Genomic DNA, 17,308 nt, shown 5'->3' with positions numbered 1-17,308 from the left:
TCAGGGTCTGGAAGTGCGGCCCTGGAGGTGGGACGTTGCAGCCCCTGTGGAATGAGGAGGCCGGTTCAGCCCGGAGTGAAAGCCAGCGGGGAAGGGTGGCCCTGCGCCAACAGAGGGTGAGTGTGGGGGTCAAGGGAGAAAGAAGGGCGCGGGAGGGTGGGGAGGACCAAGGCGGAGGTCACCAGTTGGGTGGGGGGCAGGGTGCCTAGGGATGTAGGCAGGGAGGGTGGCGTCTGAATGGGGTGGCTAGGAAGGGGCGCCCAGCGCGCTGGGGGAGTCGAGGAACAGCCAGTGTAGGGGTGGTCAAGAGACCCAGAGGGCCTCTCCGGCTGGGCCGTTCGGCAAGGCCATTTGGGGTCTGGGGGCGTGGAGGGCGGAGCCAGGGTAGACAGGAACGACTAGCAGGGGACTTGGGGGGCGCCCCCAGCACCCCGAAGAAACAGAGGGGCACGAGTGAGCGGGCAGGGGGACGTAGAACGGCCGGGGCCCGGGCGGGCCGGAGGGAGCGGGTGGGTGACGGTTGGGTGGGGTGCGCGCAGGGGGCGGGGTGCGCGCAGGGGGCGGGGTAACAAGCGACGGGGCGGGGCCGAGTGGGGGGGGCGGGGGCGCGGTGACGTGACGGGGCGGGGCCTGGAGGGCCGCGCGGGGACTGTGTGGCCCAGGGCTGGTTCCGACGGGCGCAGGCTTGGGGGCGGGGGGCACATGCGGGCGGGCGGGGCGATCGCGTGCCGGACCGGGCGGGGCCTGGCGGGGACGCGCACCCGGACTGGGTGGCGGGGGGCCGGTCGGGCGCCGGCGAGCTTGGGGGCGGGGGCGCCCGTGCGGGCGGGGTGACCGCGACTCACTTCCGGGCGCGCGGGGTTGGGCGCACAGGCCGGCGCCGGAGCCGGACCCAGACCCAGCTGCGCGGCGGCTTCTTCTCTGCGGCCATGGGGGCGTCGGCGAAGCTGCTCCGCGCCGCGATCATGGGGGCCCCCGGCTCGGGCAAGGGCACCGTGTCTTCGCGCATCATCAAGCACTTCGAGCTGAAGCACCTCTCCAGCGGGGACCTGCTCCGGGACAACATGCTACGGGGCACAGGTGGGGTGCCGGGCCCCCGGCTGGGGGTGGTGGGCGGGGGCCCTGCGGGCCGGGGAGTTGGGGCCGGGGGTGCGAGCGCACTCCTTTTCGCCTGCTGCGGCATCTGTGGAGTGAGCGGCTGCGCCCCGAAACTCGGGCCTCGGGAGTCAGCTTTGGACGGGTCATTGGGGTCAGGCACTGGGGTGACGGACAGGCTCGAAGTTCAAAGGCTAAAGGAAGGAAACCCAGCCAAAGAATAGAGGAAGCACACCCAGCCCTGGTCGCGGCTGCGCCCGAGAATCCTTGGGGCTGCGGCCTGGGCTCCACGTGACCCCGCACCGGGACATTGTCATTACTCTTGCTCAGAGAAACAAGAACTCAGCCATCGAGTAGATTTTGACACCTGGCCACCCAATAGACCGGGTAGAACTGCCCCTGTGAGCTTGCGAGCCTCCAACTCCCTACTAGTGTAGGAGGACTCACCTTTCTCCAGAGAGCCGGCGGTTTGCAGCCGGATGCGGAACCCCCGTGCCACCAGGGCTCCGCTGGAATCTGCTGTTTTTCACTGATTTGGGCGTCTTGTTTAAAGTGTAGTACATCTTTAGTTCTGAAGTCTCCACCACAGTCCAAAGAGCAAGTGTTATCCCCATTGCCGTCCTCAGTGACTGCTAGAATTAGCATTGGCACTTTTATTTCAAAACCAAACCAAACCAGAAACCAGACCCATGCCCCGCAGTCATCCTACTCATGGCGATCCTACTGGACAGAGCATAACCGCCCCGTGGGGTTTTCCAGGTTGTAAACCTTGTGGACATGACTGCCACATCTTTCTCCCTCTCTGCCGGCCGGAATAACCACCTTGCACTGAGGGCCCCTTTGATCATTTTATTTTCGTGACCCCGAGGTTCCTGGGGCACAGAAGCTATTCTTGTGCATAGTTGGTCATCTGAAGATTTTTTTCTTATTTCGCATAAATTCTTAATAGCTCAGCACAAAATTCAGCCAACAAACTGCATTTCACAATGGTGAGCTTTGTGTATGTAAATTATGTCAGAAGTCTGTTTATAAAAAAAGCCAACAGTGAGTGAATTTTTGTTCCGTTTTTCTTTCCAAAGGATTGCCTTTCCCCCCAACAGAACCCATTTTGAAGCTACTTTTGACAACAACAAAATTGTAGACGCAGTGGTGAAAGCTTTAGAAACGCGAGCAGAGCGCGTACACAGCAAAAGAAATCCCTCCTTCGTCTTCTGCTTTTTCTCATTAAAATGTTGATTTCTGCGCAAGCACGTCCATTTTCTGCCTGCCTGTTAGGGTCGCTATGAGTGGCGTGGAGTAGGTGGGTGTGGTTTGTTGTTTGCTTTTATTTCATGCGCCATGCCATCACATACAGGTCGGTAACTAGCCCCTGGGTGGCACCCTGTTTGCACACCCCGTTGCCAACTGAAAGGTTAATGGCTCAAACCTGTCCAGAGGCATCTCAGAAGGAAGGCCCAGCAGTCAAATTCCAAAAGGTCACAACCCCTGAAGACTGTTCTCTGCACACACGGGGTCACGACTGGAGGCCTTGGTTTGGGTTTTGTATCCCCTCCCTCCCATGGCTGGTTTGTTTCTTTTTAAATCATTTTATTTGGGGCTCGTACAACTCTTATCACAATCCATCCATCCATCCATCCATCCATTGTATCAAGCACATCTGTACATTTGCTGCCATCATCATTCTCAAAACATTTGCTTTCTACTTTATTTGTATTCTGTCCCAGCCTGTTTTCGCTTTCTCTGTAGTGTCTTTCGGCAAGACAGCATCGAAATCCACTTCATCCTGTCTGATGAATCTGCGCGGCTTCGTTGGCAATTTTTCGTGCCGCTTTGTCTGCTAGCATTGATCTGGAAAATATGGTCGTATTTTCATGAAATGCTGTCTGAGGGCTAAGTCGTTTGGCTCGCTTGCTTAATGGTCTTGTTGCAACAAGCTGAAGTAGTTTGGTAACTTCCAGCTGCGTGGGTTGGGAGTGAGCTTACCCAGAGTGGGTGGGGCAAAGCATCCTGGGATTCTTTAAGGAAAAACATTGCAAGGAGGCGAGTCTTAGCCGGGTGGGTGAGAGCCTACGGTCCGTTAACTTTTAAGACGCAGAACATGTGAACAAAAATAAAAGACAATGGCATCAACTTTTTAAGAAATCCAGAAGCAGTGGGTGGTTGGGTTTTTGATTCTGAGCCCTCCATCCTTGTCTTCTCCAACCAGTTCCCAAACAAGGAAACGGGGAGGAGCAAGCTCGGCTGGCCCCGGGGTGCCTGTGGGTTCTGGAATCCTTGCAGCAGCTCTTTAGCAAGGAAAACAAGTCTCCCAGCTTGGGGAGATGTTATTACAGATGCGCTCTCCTCCTCAACAAATATTTGTCAGTGGGTTGGGTGTCCCCCCCATCCCCCAACAGGATCAGGGCCAAAAGGAAGGTGTAATCTCTAAGTGGAAGAATATACTTACCACATTCTGGGTGAAGTAGAGTCACGAAACCCAGAGAAACACAGGTCACGAGAATACTCGAAAAGAAAACGAGGCCCCTGCTACTGGGGACCCAGGAGATAGGACACGGTTTCCCATTTTCTTGAGGGTCTCCAGCGGCTTGTCCACGCTGTGCATGGAGTGCGCACAGACCGACCTGTTGGGCAGGTCGATGCCAGTCTGAACTCCTGCCCCATCAGGGCAGCCCTCACAGGTCACGTCCACCGAGCACTGCTTCGGCCCGACGGAGGGTGCTGACGGCCATAGGGGCCGAGACGCACTCCTATGGGAGCAGACAGCCTCGTCTTTGCCGGAGGAGCGGCTGTGGGTTTGAACGGCGGACGTTGCGTTTACGGGGATCTTCATAGTGACCCCAGATGAAGTGGCTCGTCTTTTCCCATCTCTTTGGTTCTTTTTTAAAATAATCTTTTATTGGGGGGCTTTTATAGCTCTTACATCAATCGTATCAAGCACAGTTGCATATATGTTGCCATCATTTTCTTTCTACTTGAGCCCTTGGTATCAGCTCCTCTTTTTATATCCCCCCCCCATCCCATCTCTTTGGTTCTTGTCTTTAAGTTAAACCCCCTAAGCACCTGGCTGTCGAGTTGATACAGGTTCATAGTTGTGGGAAACAGAACAGGAAGAGAATGTTTGTGGATAAATCCTTTAATCTCATACCTTTTTTTCCCCCCTTTAATACACCATGAATATAGTTCATTGATCTAGATCAATGTTTCTCAACCTTCCCAATGCTGCGACCCTTTCATACAGTTCCTCATGTTGTGACTGCCCCCCCAACCATAAAATTGTTTTTGTTGCTACTTCAACACTGTCATTTTGCTACTGTTATGAATTGGGCGACCCCTGTGAAAGGGTCGTTCGACCCCCAAAGGGTCGTCACCCACAGGTTGAGAACTACTGATCTAGATCAAGCCTTTGTATTCTCACATCTAAAGAAGCCTGGCAGGCTGGGTTTCTGGAGTGGAGGGAGGCCTTCACCCTTGTGAGTTGGAGGTGAGTCCCAATCACATTCTCATAATTAATATTGTTCCCCACTATATCCTCCCATCATATTGCTGCCTTAACGTTACCTCGTACAAGCAGCCGGCTGATTGCCGTCTGTGTGCTATTGCTCCCTAGGCTCTGCGGACAGTCGCTCCCCTCACCTGCCCCAGCACTGGCATTAGCTTACTCCCCAATGAACTCAGGCACCTTTAGGGTGAGGGTACAGCCCACTTTGTTGCGTGTGGTTCCCTGTACTTAGTGGGGCTTGCACGCCCAAGAGTGTGTGTGTGTGTGCGCGTGTGCAACTCTTGGCGCAGACCCGGCCCCTGCAGTCATGGTGGGTCGTGGAGCCGTCACATGCTTTGTCTTGTCCGATGATGCCTCTGTCCCCTTCGGTGGTGGGTGCTGGTACCACACACATAGTGACCCTACAGGACAGTAGAGCTGCCTCATATGTTTTCCATGGGTGTACATTTTACGGGGGAGAGAAACATAACGAGTTACAGTCTGGGAAACGCACAGGGGCAGCAGTTCTGCCCCATCCTGTCGGTTGCTGTGAGTGTCGGACAGCAGCGAGCTTGTTTCCCGTGCCCTTGCCCATCTTTCCAGGAGCAGACCGCCACAGCTTTCTCAGACGGGGCGGTGACCCTCCAGTCAGCGAGCGGCCAGTGCTTAGGCTCACAGCAGTCACGCCCAGCTAGGACCGTGGTGCCGGTGGGGATTCCTGGTTGCCACCCGCCGATTGTGACTCATGGAGCTGACATGCCTGCTGTTCCACACAGGTCTTAACAATCCTGCTGTCGGCAGGGAGTGCCCCACTTAGTTTCCTGGGAGCTTTATTGGTGTGTGACATGCCTTACAAATACACAAGTCCGCCCATGACAATGTGCAACTGGATTTGACGATCTTCATAGTTGTGCAGCCATCCCCACGGGCAGCTTTACAACAGCCCATCAGCACCCATAAAGGAACCCCAGTGGTGCTGTGGGTTCGGTGTGGGGCTGCTCACCGCAAAGTCGGAGGTTCAAACCCACCAGCCACTCTAACGGAGAAAGGTGAAGTGGTCTGCTCTCTTAAAGATGCCCTGCCTCGTAAACCCCAGATGGGGGCGGTGTGAGTTCGGATGGACTCACTGGCAGTGGGTCTATCGCTCCTAACCAGCTAGCTGTAAAGCATGCATCTTCTGGTTAGCAAGCAAGGAAGGCCTTGAACCACCACTCTACCACCCAGCCTCCTGGCTGGTGATGCCCTGCTTCTGAGAGCAGCTGCTGCAGGAACTAGGAGCCCCGACTGGCTCAAGCCCTCTGCTGGGTGTGGGAGCCGCTCAGACGGGCATCCAAGCCTGTTTGTGGCGAGGTCTCACTGGTTGAGGTCATGTAAGCCCTCTGGGCTTTCAGGAAAGGACACAGAAATAGCAATGGCTTTTTGTGGAATGAAAACACCTCTTAGACCATTTCTTGGAAGGATTTCCAATGATTACCATCCAAGTGGGATCTGACTTCCCTGATTTTTTCCCCCTAACCTTTGCCCTCTCTGTTTATTCGTGAATTGCTCTGTAGAAAATTAACTTATCACAAATCATTGCCTGCCTTTGAAGCTAGCTTTTTTGGGGTGATGGGGGTAGGTGTGGAAGCTCCCAAACAAGCTGTTTTGCATTGAGAAGAAAATAAGCTTTTTAAAAAGCAGAATTCTCTTTAGAAATAATTCAAATTATTGGGAGCCAAGCCAGTGTGTATGTACCAAAATCCAAGAGCATCCTGGACTAGAAGCCCTTGCATATCATGTGGGGAGCTGGGAAGGCAAAGCTTAGAGCTGTAGATCACAAACTGCCGAAAAGTAAATAAAAGATGCAAAAATGCCTCTGACGCTGCGATTTTCAGCACCTACTGATAACACAGTGGTCCATAAACCCGTTGCCATCATGTCGACCCTGATCCAGGGCACCCCCTGGGCCTGAGTGGAGCTCCCCGCAGTCTCAGCGCTTCTTTATTGATCGGTAGCTTCCCCTGTTGCTGTGTGTTTTGTCTGAGACCTGGGCATCGTGGTTGCATGTTGGGGTGCTGACTGCAAAGCCAGCAGTTCAAACCCACCATCCGCTCAGTAGGAGAAAGATAAGACTGTACTCCGATTAACCGTTTCAATCTTGGAAACCCATGGGGGCTGCTGCACCTGCCCTTTGTGTCGCTGCGTCAGCTTTGACTGGACGGCCGTGAGTTTGGTGGTGGTGGTGGTTAATTACAGGCACCTGTGCCCACATGATCGCAATCATGTTGATTATTTTATCACCTCTGTGCGTCACAAATGTTGGCGGCAGACATTTTCAGCCACGCGGAGGGGCCCTGGTGGCGTAGTGGGTTAATCATGGGCTGATGGCTGTAGCCATGCAGAGCCATGCATTGCTCTGCATAGAAGAACGAGGCAGTCTGTTTCAGGAAAGACTGACAGGCCCAGGGACCGACCGTAGGGAGCAGCTCTTCCCTTCTTGCAGGGTCCCTCGGAATCTCCTCGGGGGCAGTGGTTTGGGGGCATTGATGGCACCTGGGGCGTCTCGTCGGGTGAGCAGTTCTTAGCTCCTGGGCTGGGGTCCAACAGATGCCCTTGCTGACCGGCTCCCTGCCGCCCCTCCCCTGCAGAGATAGGCGTTCTGGCCAAGACTTTCATTGACCAAGGGAAGCTCATCCCCGATGACGTCATGACCCGGCTGGTCCTGCACGAGCTGAAACAGGCGGCCCGGAGCAGCTGGCTGCTGGACGGTGAGTGGAGAGGCCGTCGGCTGGTTCGGATTCGGAGTGACCCCATCAGAGGTCCTAGTCTGGGGCCTGTGGGAGCAGATCACCAGGGCTTCCGTCCGTGGAGCTGGCAGGGATTTGAGGCACCACCACTCCTGTTGGCCATGGAGAGCTTCACCCCTGCACCACCAACGTTTCTTTTTAGCTGCTCAGGGTGCTGAGCACCGCTGCTGGAGAGAGCACATGGGTGGGCAGGAGCTGGCCAGCTGGGTGCGGCCAAGGGGGCCTGGGTGCTGCTTCTAGCCCCTTGAGGCCTTGGGTTCTAGGTGCACAAGGGTTCCTGTTAGACCCCACCCCCCCCAAAAAACCCACAAACAACAACCCACTGCATCAGAGTGGATGCCAACCTGTAGTGATTCTCAGGACAAAAACAGTTGGCGGTTGGGCAGCACACTCGACTTTGGCTCATCCTCCCCCCGCCCCGCCCCTCACCCCCATGAGCGTCTGGTGTCTTCTGGCGGGCAGAGGGCCAGGAGGCTGAGGAGGAGAGAGGTGAGCTGGGAGGGAGAGTGTGTCCTAAGACCCTTGGCTTCCCACAAGGAAGGTTCTGAAAGGTGAGAATCAGCTGGAAGGTGGCTGAGTGAACTCCCGGTGGAAGAGCTGAGGGAGGCTGCTGGGTATGCCATGCAGAACGTGCTCTGGGAGGACATCATCCCCAGGACAGAGTGTGCAGGGACTCTGTCTGGTGTCCCCGTCCCCTAGCTGTAAGTGACAGAGCCCGACCTGGAAAGATGTGCCCCTCCTAGGCCTGGAGCTGAGCAATCGGGCGAGGGTGGGGGAGAGGGATGCTGGGGAGACTGGAGCCTCAGAGGTAGCCAGTCACAACGTCACTCAGAACTGTGGCCTCTGAGCCAGGTCTGTGCCAGGGTGGAAGAGTAACAGACCAGAGGACCTGGGGACACCCAGTTCCTGTTCCCCCAGGAGGAGCCAGGGCTCCGCCTGCTCTGGCCTGGCTGACGGGGCAGCTTGTGGGGGCCGCCCTAAGTCCTCTCTCAGGGTCTCAGCACACACACATGATCGCCCAGGCCCGAGTCTTCCTCCACAGGAATGGTTTCTTCAGAATGGTGTGCGAAGACATGGAAGGAAAGGGCCAGGGAGGAGGCAGGAGGGGAAATGACGTGGCAGGGGCGAGAGGTCCGGTCCTGCGCCATCCGTTTGCAGCCACGGTGCCTGCCCATCCAGTGGAGGGTCTTCCTACCCTTTGCCGACCCTGTACTGTGTGCTCCCTCTCGAGGGACTGGCCCCTCCCGCCGACCTGTCCAAGGGCCATGAGATCAAGTCTTGCCAGCCTTGCTTCTAAGGAGCATTCTGGCTAGACTGCTCCCAGGCAGATGTGTGTGTTCTTCCAGAAGCCCAGGGGCGTGCGCAGTCTGTGGTCTGTTGTTCACCAGCCCCCTAGGGGAGCTGTACCGATTGTTCTGCGGCCTTCCTTACTCGTGGTCCAGCGCTTGTGTGCAGCTGAGCTCAATGGAAATCCTGTGGCCTGGGTCAGCTGCCCTTTCGCACTCAAGGGGATGTGTGGGGTGAGGCAAGACAGCGTGGCCTGGGGCTGTAGTGACAGATGGCTAGGCCTCCTCCTGCCCCCAGCCGCCCTGCAGGGACCGAGGGTGCGCCCTGAGTATGGTCCCAGCAGCAGCTTCCACACAACTGTGGGCGGCCAGCCTGGTGCGTTTTTCCTTTGTGTGGTTGTTGTCCTTAGTCTTTGTGTGGCCTCTCAACAATGGGTGATGTCGCGCACAGGGAACGGATGCAGCGAAGCGCTTCCCGAGTCAGCCCCGTAATCTGCTATGGACTGCTGGGCTCTCCTGGTCCAGGAGTGTTGCCTCAGCTCTCTCGCCGGGGGTAGATGGAGTCTACACTGCTCAACACTCACTTGATTTTTTTTCTTCCCCTGCCCCCTCCCTTTTAAAATGGTCTCTTTAAAAGGTTTTCCAAGGACCGTGCCACAGGCTGAGGCCCTGGACAGACTGTATCAGCTGGACACGGTGATCAACCTGAACGTGCCCTTCGAGGTCATTAAGCAGCGTCTCACTGCTCGCTGGATCCACCCAGCCAGTGGTCGTGTCTACAACATCGAGTTCAACCCTCCCAAGACAGTGGTGAGCGGTGGTGGTGGGGCAACGGGGCCTGCCACCGAGCACACTGTCTCCTAGCGGTCAGCGGTGGTGGTGGATGGGTGCAGCTTTCTCTGTAGCACCTGCCTCCAGCCCTCTTGCCCTGACAGGGCTGCAGGTGTAGGCTTTGAGAACTTGGAAACCCCGCTCCTGACTGGAGCTCTTGAGGTATATTCTCGGCCTCCTGGGGGTGGTCAGCTGCCCGGTGGCAAAGGCTTTCCCAGAGCAGCAGGCGGGGAACTCGTTCTCCCTGAGCAGACTGACTCACTGCTTAGAACCGTGTACCACTGGGTTCTAAGTGGCCCATACTTTGGGAGCAGACAGCCAGGCCTTTCTTGTGATGCACCTGAGTGCACTGGGACCTACTACTTTTCGGGTGGCAGCCGAGCACATTCACCATCTGGACTCCCCAGGACCTCCACCCAGCAGAAGCAGGGCTCTGTTGTTCCTTCTGAAGCCTTTAATATTGCCCCTCTCTCTGCAGAGCCAGGGAAGGCCCGAGGGGGTGTGCCAGGGCTAGCGACACCTTGGTTTCTTGAGCTGTCCTGTCGGAAAGGGAATCTTGCTGTATGCATGTCAACTTAGTCTGGAGGCTCCTTTCCCAACCTCCGAGGGGCCTGCGGCTGCCACCCGCGTCTCCCGGCTCGCTGTCCCCAGGATGGCCCGATGTCCAAGCCTGTGGATTCAACCCCAGGGCACTGCACTTCACCGTGGGGCTTGCTGCTTGTGTAGGGAGGGGATGTTGGTTTCACAGCCCCCTGCAGGAATGTCAGACTGGCTTTGCCTCCCCTGTAGGGCGTGGACGACCTGACGGGCGAGCCTCTGGTCCAGCGCGAGGATGACAGGCCAGAGACAGTCCTCAAGAGGTTGAAGGCGTACGAGGCCCAGACGGAGCCAGTGCTGGAGTTCTACCAGTGAGTGCTTGCTTTCCAGACCTCTCTGGTGTGGGGAGCAGCCCTCCCAGGAGCCTGCGTTCCATCTTCCAGTGGGAACAGGAGACCCCGTGCAAATGGGCTGTAGCCATGAGGGGACTTGCTCTTCCAAGGCAGGCTGAAGGTCAGCTCGCTGGCTGGTGTGGCTGGTTCCGAGCGTGTGCTGTTCTCTCCGCCCTGCTGCCTTGTGTGCGGTGCCTGACCCTAGGCCAGCTCTTCTTTCATGAAGGTGGCTGGGCCGCACCTGCCACCAGGCGTGCAGGCTTGCCCATTGCCAGGAGCATACCTGGCGCTGCCTGGCAGTGAGTCCATTCTGCCCTCAGCGCCCCCAGGTGTGCGTCAGATTAGAACTGGGCTCCGCTGTCGTGTGTTCAGACTCATCAGAAGTTGACTGCCAGTCCTTGCTTCCAAGGTGCCACCGAGCAGCTGAGCGGGTTGACGGTACCGCCTGGGGCCCATCACAGCAATTAATCACAGGGATGGTACAGATTAACTGGTGGGTCCGCACCTGGAGGGCGGTGGGCCAGGGTCACCCCAACTGCTGACGTGAGAGCGTGCCAGGCCAGCACCTCCCACACCCAGGGGTTGGGAACCGACCTGACAGACACTGCTGTTTCCTTTTGGTCCATGTGCCAGGAGGGGACGCTGTGGCACAGAGGGGCCAAGGCAGTCCATTGCCCCCCACCCCCACCCCAGTCTTTGACTGGAGGCCCGGGAGTGTCGGTCGGTCACAAGTTGGGCTGTGATCCGTGAGGTCGGCAGTTTGAAACCACCAGCAGCTCCTCGGGAAAGATTGGGCTTGCTACTCCCATCCACACTGACCATCTGGGAAGCCACATGGGCGCTGTGGGTCAGCACTGACCCGGTGGCGGCGCGAGTTTCCACCTGATGGGGTGCAGGTGTGCCTGCTCTCTGAAGAAAGCAACACTTCCCCCTGCACCAAGCACCAGCAGAGCCCCCGAGAGACGTGGGAAGACATTTTCGAGGGTCCTCAGACCCAAGCAGTGACCTACTGCATTGTATAGCAAGTCACCCAGGACCCCTAGGCCAGCGCTAGCATGCTGTGTTCACGGAGCCAGGCGGGGGGTGGGGGGGCCGGGTGTCCCCCCCAGGCGGGAGCTTGGGCTCCTCCTGCAGGTGTGCTGCAAAACCATCGCTTTGTAAAGCAAACTAACGCCTCAGGGCTCTCTCCGCGAGTGAGAACGGACACAGGAGCCCTGGTGGTGCGGTGGGTTGAACGAGGGGCCTGCTAACCACCAGGTCAGCAGTTTGAGCCTACCGGTGGCTCTAACAGAGACGGAGGAGGCTGTCTGTCCCCATGAAGATTGACAGCCTTAGAACACCCTCCTCCCGGGCAGTTTTGGGCCCTGCAGGTAGGTCTCTGTGAGTCAGACCTGACAGCCAGGGATGGTGGGAGGCAGGAGGCAGTGAGTCATTCCAGGTGAGTCACCGGCGTTAATGACTCTTCTTCACTCCTGACAAGGCCCTTGGCCCACGATAATCAGCGCAGCCCAGCCAGGCCCTTTTGTGCCGGGGTCAGGCGGGCATGCTAGGAGAGCTGGGCGGACAAACTGATGGCAGCGTGCTATGTGCATCTGACTCGGTAGCGTGCTAAATTCTCACCTGCCTGAGGCAAAAGGGGAGGTTATGCTTTGGGCTGCGGATCCACAAGGTCAGTAGTTCAAAACCACCAGCAGCTCTGTGGGAGCTGTAAATAGTTAGTCTTGGAAACTCCTCCCAGGGGCAGTTCTACCCTGCCCTATAGGGCTGCTATGAAAGGGGAAGGTGCTGGTTCCACGCCTTGAACACCAAAGGCTGGTCTATGTGCTCAGAGATCCTCACCAGGCCTCCTCTTCTCAGCTTCAAAGATTCCCTGTGCTGGTTCCCATCCTGAGGGGGTGTGGCGGGGGGGCTCTGAGGGCAGCCTGTCCCCGGCACTCCAGCTGACGTCCTACCGTCCTACCAGTTCAGCCACTGGCTCAGCATGTCCTGCCAGCAGAGGTCCCAAGGTCAGCACGGCTCAGCTCTTCCCCTATCCTTCTGTCCTTAGAGCTGGGCAATGGAGGCCGCATGGTCAAGGCCTTGCCCAGAAGTCAGCAGAGAAAGGGGGGAGGCCTCCAGACTGGACGGATGAAAAACGACCCACAGTGCTGTTAGGTGAGGGAACTAAAGCATTGCTTAGGGGCTTGCGTGCTTCACACGGTTTCCAAGGGCGGTTTTGTTTGTAAATGGAAGCCGGTGGCCAGGCCTTTCTTCCAGGTGCCTTTGCCTGGGTGCCTGCCTCCAACCACAGCTGTGTACCTTAACCCTTCACCCTGGGAAGGGTTTAGTTCCTTCAAGGTGTGTTGAAGGACATTGGGGAATGCTGCCCAGATACATGGATGACACGGGTCTGTCTTAGAGGTAATTCTAGCTGGTGCTGCCTCCTGCCATTAATTCAGGCTTTCCCCTCTCGCTCCTGCATGCATGGCGAGGGCTGCACGTCACCCGGTGTGTGGCACAGCCTGTCTGCGGAATCATTGTAACATGCCAGCAGCTGCACTGTTTAAAAAACCCTCAGCTCTCCTTGGCCCTGGGGCAAGGTCTGTGTGGACCAGCGCTCTCCAGAGCCGACGAGCAGGAAGCCAGTTCCATTTGATTTCGTGGCCGCTAACCCGCCACACCAGTGTCTCGTTACAAGCGTTGGCAGCCAGGTAGGCTTCTAATATGCCGTATTTACATACCGGAGCCAGGGTGGCACGCAGGTTAAGCGTTGGTTGGCAGTTCAAACCCATGAGCTGCTTCAAAGGAGAACGATGCAGTGGTGTGCTTCCATAAAGAGTCACAGCCTCGGAGGCCCTCAGGGCAGTCCTGTCCTGTCCTGTCCTATCCTGTGGGGTCGCCGTGAGTCAGCATGGACTTGAAGGCCAGTGGGCTTCTGCATCGTTTCTTTTCTTTGGTGTTGCTTACCCAGAAAGCAGGCAGAATACTCATTTACCTGAACTGCGGTGAGCGTTAGGCGTCCAGAGAGGGATCCTTTTGTCTCCGGGGAGTCCTGGGAAAACCTTGCTGGAACTGCAGTGGTCTGGCTGACCGGGTGCCGCTGGGCCCTCTCGGGTTCTCGGGGCCTGACATTTCAGAAGCAGATTGCCAGGCCTCTACTCCGAGGCCCGTCTGGGGGGGCCCAGTTTGTGCCGCTTGGGGTCTCTACAGCTCTGGCTAAGCAGTCACCATCAGCACAGCACGTGTGTCGCAGAACAGGGTGTTCAAGGCTGTGACCTTCCACAAAGAGAGTGCCAGGCCTTTCTTCCACACCTCTGGGTGGACTGGAACTGCGTACACCCCTCCACCCCCCCCCCCATACTACACATACCGGGACTCCATGCAACCTTTAGGCTGTGTCACGCGCGCCCACATGGGCGCACCCTGCCAGGCAGGTGAGGATGTATGTGTACTTTGCGAGGCAGCCGTGTTCTGATCCTCACGTCTCACCCTACCCCACCCCCAGGAGCTGCAGTAGACAGACTGACTGGTGGCCTGCCTGTGACAAGCTGGGGCCAACCCTCCTGGATGGGAGAAGCCCACGAGGGAAGAAAAAATAAGTAAATAAAAGCAACAGGTTCTCCTCCAGTTTCCCCTAAAAGTCAGAAGGGGAGAATGGAGTGGGGAAAGCAATCCAGTGAAAAGCAAGGGTTAAATATTAGCCAGCTCCTTTTTGCACCCGGGTAAGTGAGCGTGAGAAACCAAACAGCCCGAGTTCCCAACCAAACAGTGGGTGGGCCGGACTGTCATTTTACTTCCCAGCTTGTGCCCTAAGGAAAGCTGGGCTTTGACTGAATCCACTGAAGTAGCGTCAGAGTGCACTTAGCCTGCGGGAGGGGGGGCTTCAGAAAGATGGCGGAAGGATGGGCTGCAGAGGGAATGGAATTTCCCCACGCACTTTCTGAAAGCCCCTCCACAAGGGGCCAGTGCTGCACCGTCCTTTCACGGAGTGACCGCTGCTGTAAACTCCAGGGCACAGGTGAGACCTGGCTCGGTGTCAGGTGCCAGCCAGAGCCTTTCTCCCGCGATCGCAAACCTGCACTCAACTCAGACCCGGACTCCACTGTCGTCTTTGTTGACAGAAGCTTGTTAAGGAGACTCAGGCCTGTGTTCTTCTCCACCCCCCTGCCCCCTCTTTTAGGAGAAAGGGGGTGTTGGAGACCTTCTCCGGAACCGAAACCAACAAGATCTGGCCCCACGTGTATGCATTCCTCCAAACCAAAGTGCCACAGACCAGCCAGAGCGCCTCCGTCACTCCGTGAGGAGCACCGCCGGGCGGACCCTCCACGGCCCGGACACCGCCCACCCGCGTGCACCCTGGACCCAGGTCCCTTTCATTGCCGCTGGCTTTCTGAGATCCTGAAGGCCCGCCGACGGCGTCCTGCCCACGCACGCCCTTCCAAATTGTCCTGTATGTCCTTCGGCCTGTGGGCATGCCTGCCTAGCCCGTCCGTGTGATGGCTGTGCAGACCCAGAAAGTTCTTTTTAGCTCCACATTAAAAGAGCATTTGGTAGCCAGCTGCCTTTTCATTCAGTGAGTGGCTGATCGAGGTGTCCATCCTTTGCTGGGAAAGCTGAGTAAACGGGGCCTACTGAGCTAGTCTCTCCTGAGGCAGCGTGCACACAGATGTCCAGAGCTTCCTCGCACCGGGAGAATGGTGAGGTGATTGTCTCTCCCACACTCCAAGTGGATTCACAAATGGCTCCGTGGCAGGATGCAGTTACTGCTGGTCTTTAAGAAACCCAACACGCTGGCCAAGTGTACTGTTTCCTTTGTGGCCTGTCACACCTGCTGTTTGCTCGAGTTTTCAATGCCCTTTGACGTGTGTACCCATCACCGCAGTTAGGCTAATAGTATTGTAGCACCTGGCTTTCTTTTCGTGAAGTAGCATGTAGACCGAGAGGGGAGGACTTAGGTAGAATCGGATAGTGTAACTTCTTGGAGAAGCGGCAGAGTGGACTGAACTTTCTCTTCTGTGGAGAATGTGACGTAGTGCGTCTTAGAGGTGACTCAGGTTCAGAAATGTGTGTGAGGATGCCCGTGTTTCTTGGTGGCCAGTGTCTGATATGCTTCAATGCTTTAGGAAAGGAGGGAGAGAGGGAAGGAAGGGAGAGACCAGCGCAGTCGTATTTTGTGAGCAGCAGTACTGCAATGGCTTCACGTGAGTTACAAACGCACTCACTGCCATCGAGTTGATTCTGACTCAGCCACCCTACAGTCTCGGGCTTCCAAGACTTTGCATCTTTGCAGGCAGAGACAGCCTCGACAGTCTCCCTCTGGCTGGTGGGTCTGAACCACTGACCTTGTGGTTAACAACTGATACATAAACCCTCCAGAGCCCCCATGCTGTATAAAATGACCCAGAAACTCCAAACCCACTGCCGTCTAGTCAGTTTGGGCTCAGAGCCACTCTTGTGGGCTTCCAGTTTCTCCCTCGGACTGGCTGGTGGTTTCAAACCGCCCACCTCACGGTTAGCAGCCCAGCACAGAACCCACTGCCACCCCAGCTCCTTTTGCTGAGCCAGGGCTGAGCTCCTGCTCGAGGAAGTGGCTGTGGCTGCAGAACTGCATGGCTCACACTTCACACATGCTCCGTTAGGACTGGCCCTGGAGGAGGACAGATGGCATGCTTTGGTAGAGGGTCACTGGAGGGTCCAGTAATGGGCTCCAACACAGCCATGTTGTGAGGATGGCCCGGGGCCCAGCCGAGTTTCTCTCTGCTGTACATACGGGTCGTGATGAGCCAGAGCCCACTCGCTGGCACTTAGCCAGAAGATTCCATGGCCATCCCTGCAAGTGCCGCAGGAACAGCCCTGGTGGTGTGATCCATCCGAGCGGCACATTCCTTCCCTGGGCCTCGAGGACACGAGGACAGCCTGTGGGCTTCACACCCAGTGGAGGAGAGCACACCACTACACCAAAGTGGCCTAATGTTTTTAAAAACAAAACCCCATTGCTGCCAGTCTCACCCATAGCCCCTCGGAAGGACAGTGTAGAAACACTCACCCCCCACAGGGTTTCCACAGCAATAGTCTTACTGGCAGGTGTGAACGCCTGCCTTCCCGTTAGCCCACAGGTGCTACCACCACCAGGAGGCCCACATCCAAACAAGGCCTGGCCTCTGCTCTTTTCAACGGTTGAACCACTTTGTGTACAATTGGTTCTTGTTTGGGTGGGGAAATTGATTTTCTGATTATTCATTCCTTGTTGATCTTTCAAAGCGACCAACGCTTTTTCAAAACAGTGCATGTTGCATTCTTTACAAAATTGTTTCTAATGCCTTACTTAAATGTTGTGTACTTTACCAAACTGTTTTGACTTGCTAAACTCATGAACTACCACTGCACCCCAAGGCTATGCGACCTAAACTCATCTTTATAATAAAATGGAGTCTTCAAACTGTGGGTGTGACTGTCTGTGGCCCCTGCAGAGCCCTCTGCACCCCACCTGTCCCTGCCACCAAAATCTCCGCTGGGGCCACACGTACCTCCCTGACACCTGTCAAAAGAAGAATGTTCATTCTCTGTCTGGGATTGGGGTAGTGTCTTAGTGAACAGTGTCTATGCTGGGGGAGTGGACATGGTCCCACGAATGCCGTGGCGGAGTAGTCTGTACTGCCTGAGAAGCCTGTGGGCTCACGTGCCACTTGGAAGGTTGGCAGGAGCCGAGACTCTCACTCAGAGCCTCTCCTGCTATCTCTGCCTGGTAGGTGGGGACCAGGCCGCTCTCCCCTTTGGAGAATCCACCAGTTGTGTGGGCCCAGCCCTTGGGGTCGAATGCAGTGTGCTGTGGGAAACACACCGCTGGTGGCCATTCGCCCCCGCCCGAGATCTCTGCTCAGTTCCACTGGTTATGTGTTGGGCTGCGATCCGTGTGGTTGGCAG

General features: G+C 56.6%; 1 protein-coding gene across 1 annotated transcript; it reads left to right on the top strand.

Annotated features, from left to right (window-relative positions):
• Positions 1-829: 829 nt before the first annotated feature.
• AK3 (adenylate kinase 3) lies at positions 830-16,823 on the top strand. Its single transcript, XM_075559883.1, has 5 exons — positions 830-1,080; positions 7,201-7,320; positions 9,283-9,455; positions 10,266-10,384; positions 14,565-16,823. Exons 1-5 carry the CDS (start codon positions 930-932, stop codon positions 14,683-14,685), a joined length of 684 nt encoding a protein of 227 aa, XP_075415998.1. The 5' UTR covers positions 830-929; the 3' UTR covers positions 14,686-16,823.
• Positions 16,824-17,308: the final 485 nt, after the last annotated feature.

This window comes from Tenrec ecaudatus, chromosome 10 (genome assembly GCF_050624435.1).
Source record: "Tenrec ecaudatus isolate mTenEca1 chromosome 10, mTenEca1.hap1, whole genome shotgun sequence".
Lineage (NCBI taxonomy): Eukaryota > Metazoa > Chordata > Mammalia > Afrosoricida > Tenrecidae > Tenrec > Tenrec ecaudatus.
Note: the sequence above shows the minus strand (reverse complement) of the source record. Positions and strands in the feature narration are given on the sequence as shown.

What these genes read in the sequence shown, in the direction of transcription:
- AK3 (XM_075559883.1), top strand. Translation starts at nt 930, where the DNA reads ATGGGGGCGTCGGCGAAGCTGCTCCGCGCCGCGATCATGGGGGCCCCC. An exon ending in TCAACCCTCCCAAGACAGTG is followed by an intron (nt 9,456 to 10,265) that starts GTGAGCGGTGGT and finishes CCTCCCCTGTAG; the next exon opens with GGCGTGGACGACCTGACGGG. An exon ending in CCAGTGCTGGAGTTCTACCA is followed by an intron (nt 10,385 to 14,564) that starts GTGAGTGCTTGC and finishes CCCCTCTTTTAG; the next exon opens with GAGAAAGGGGGTGTTGGAGA.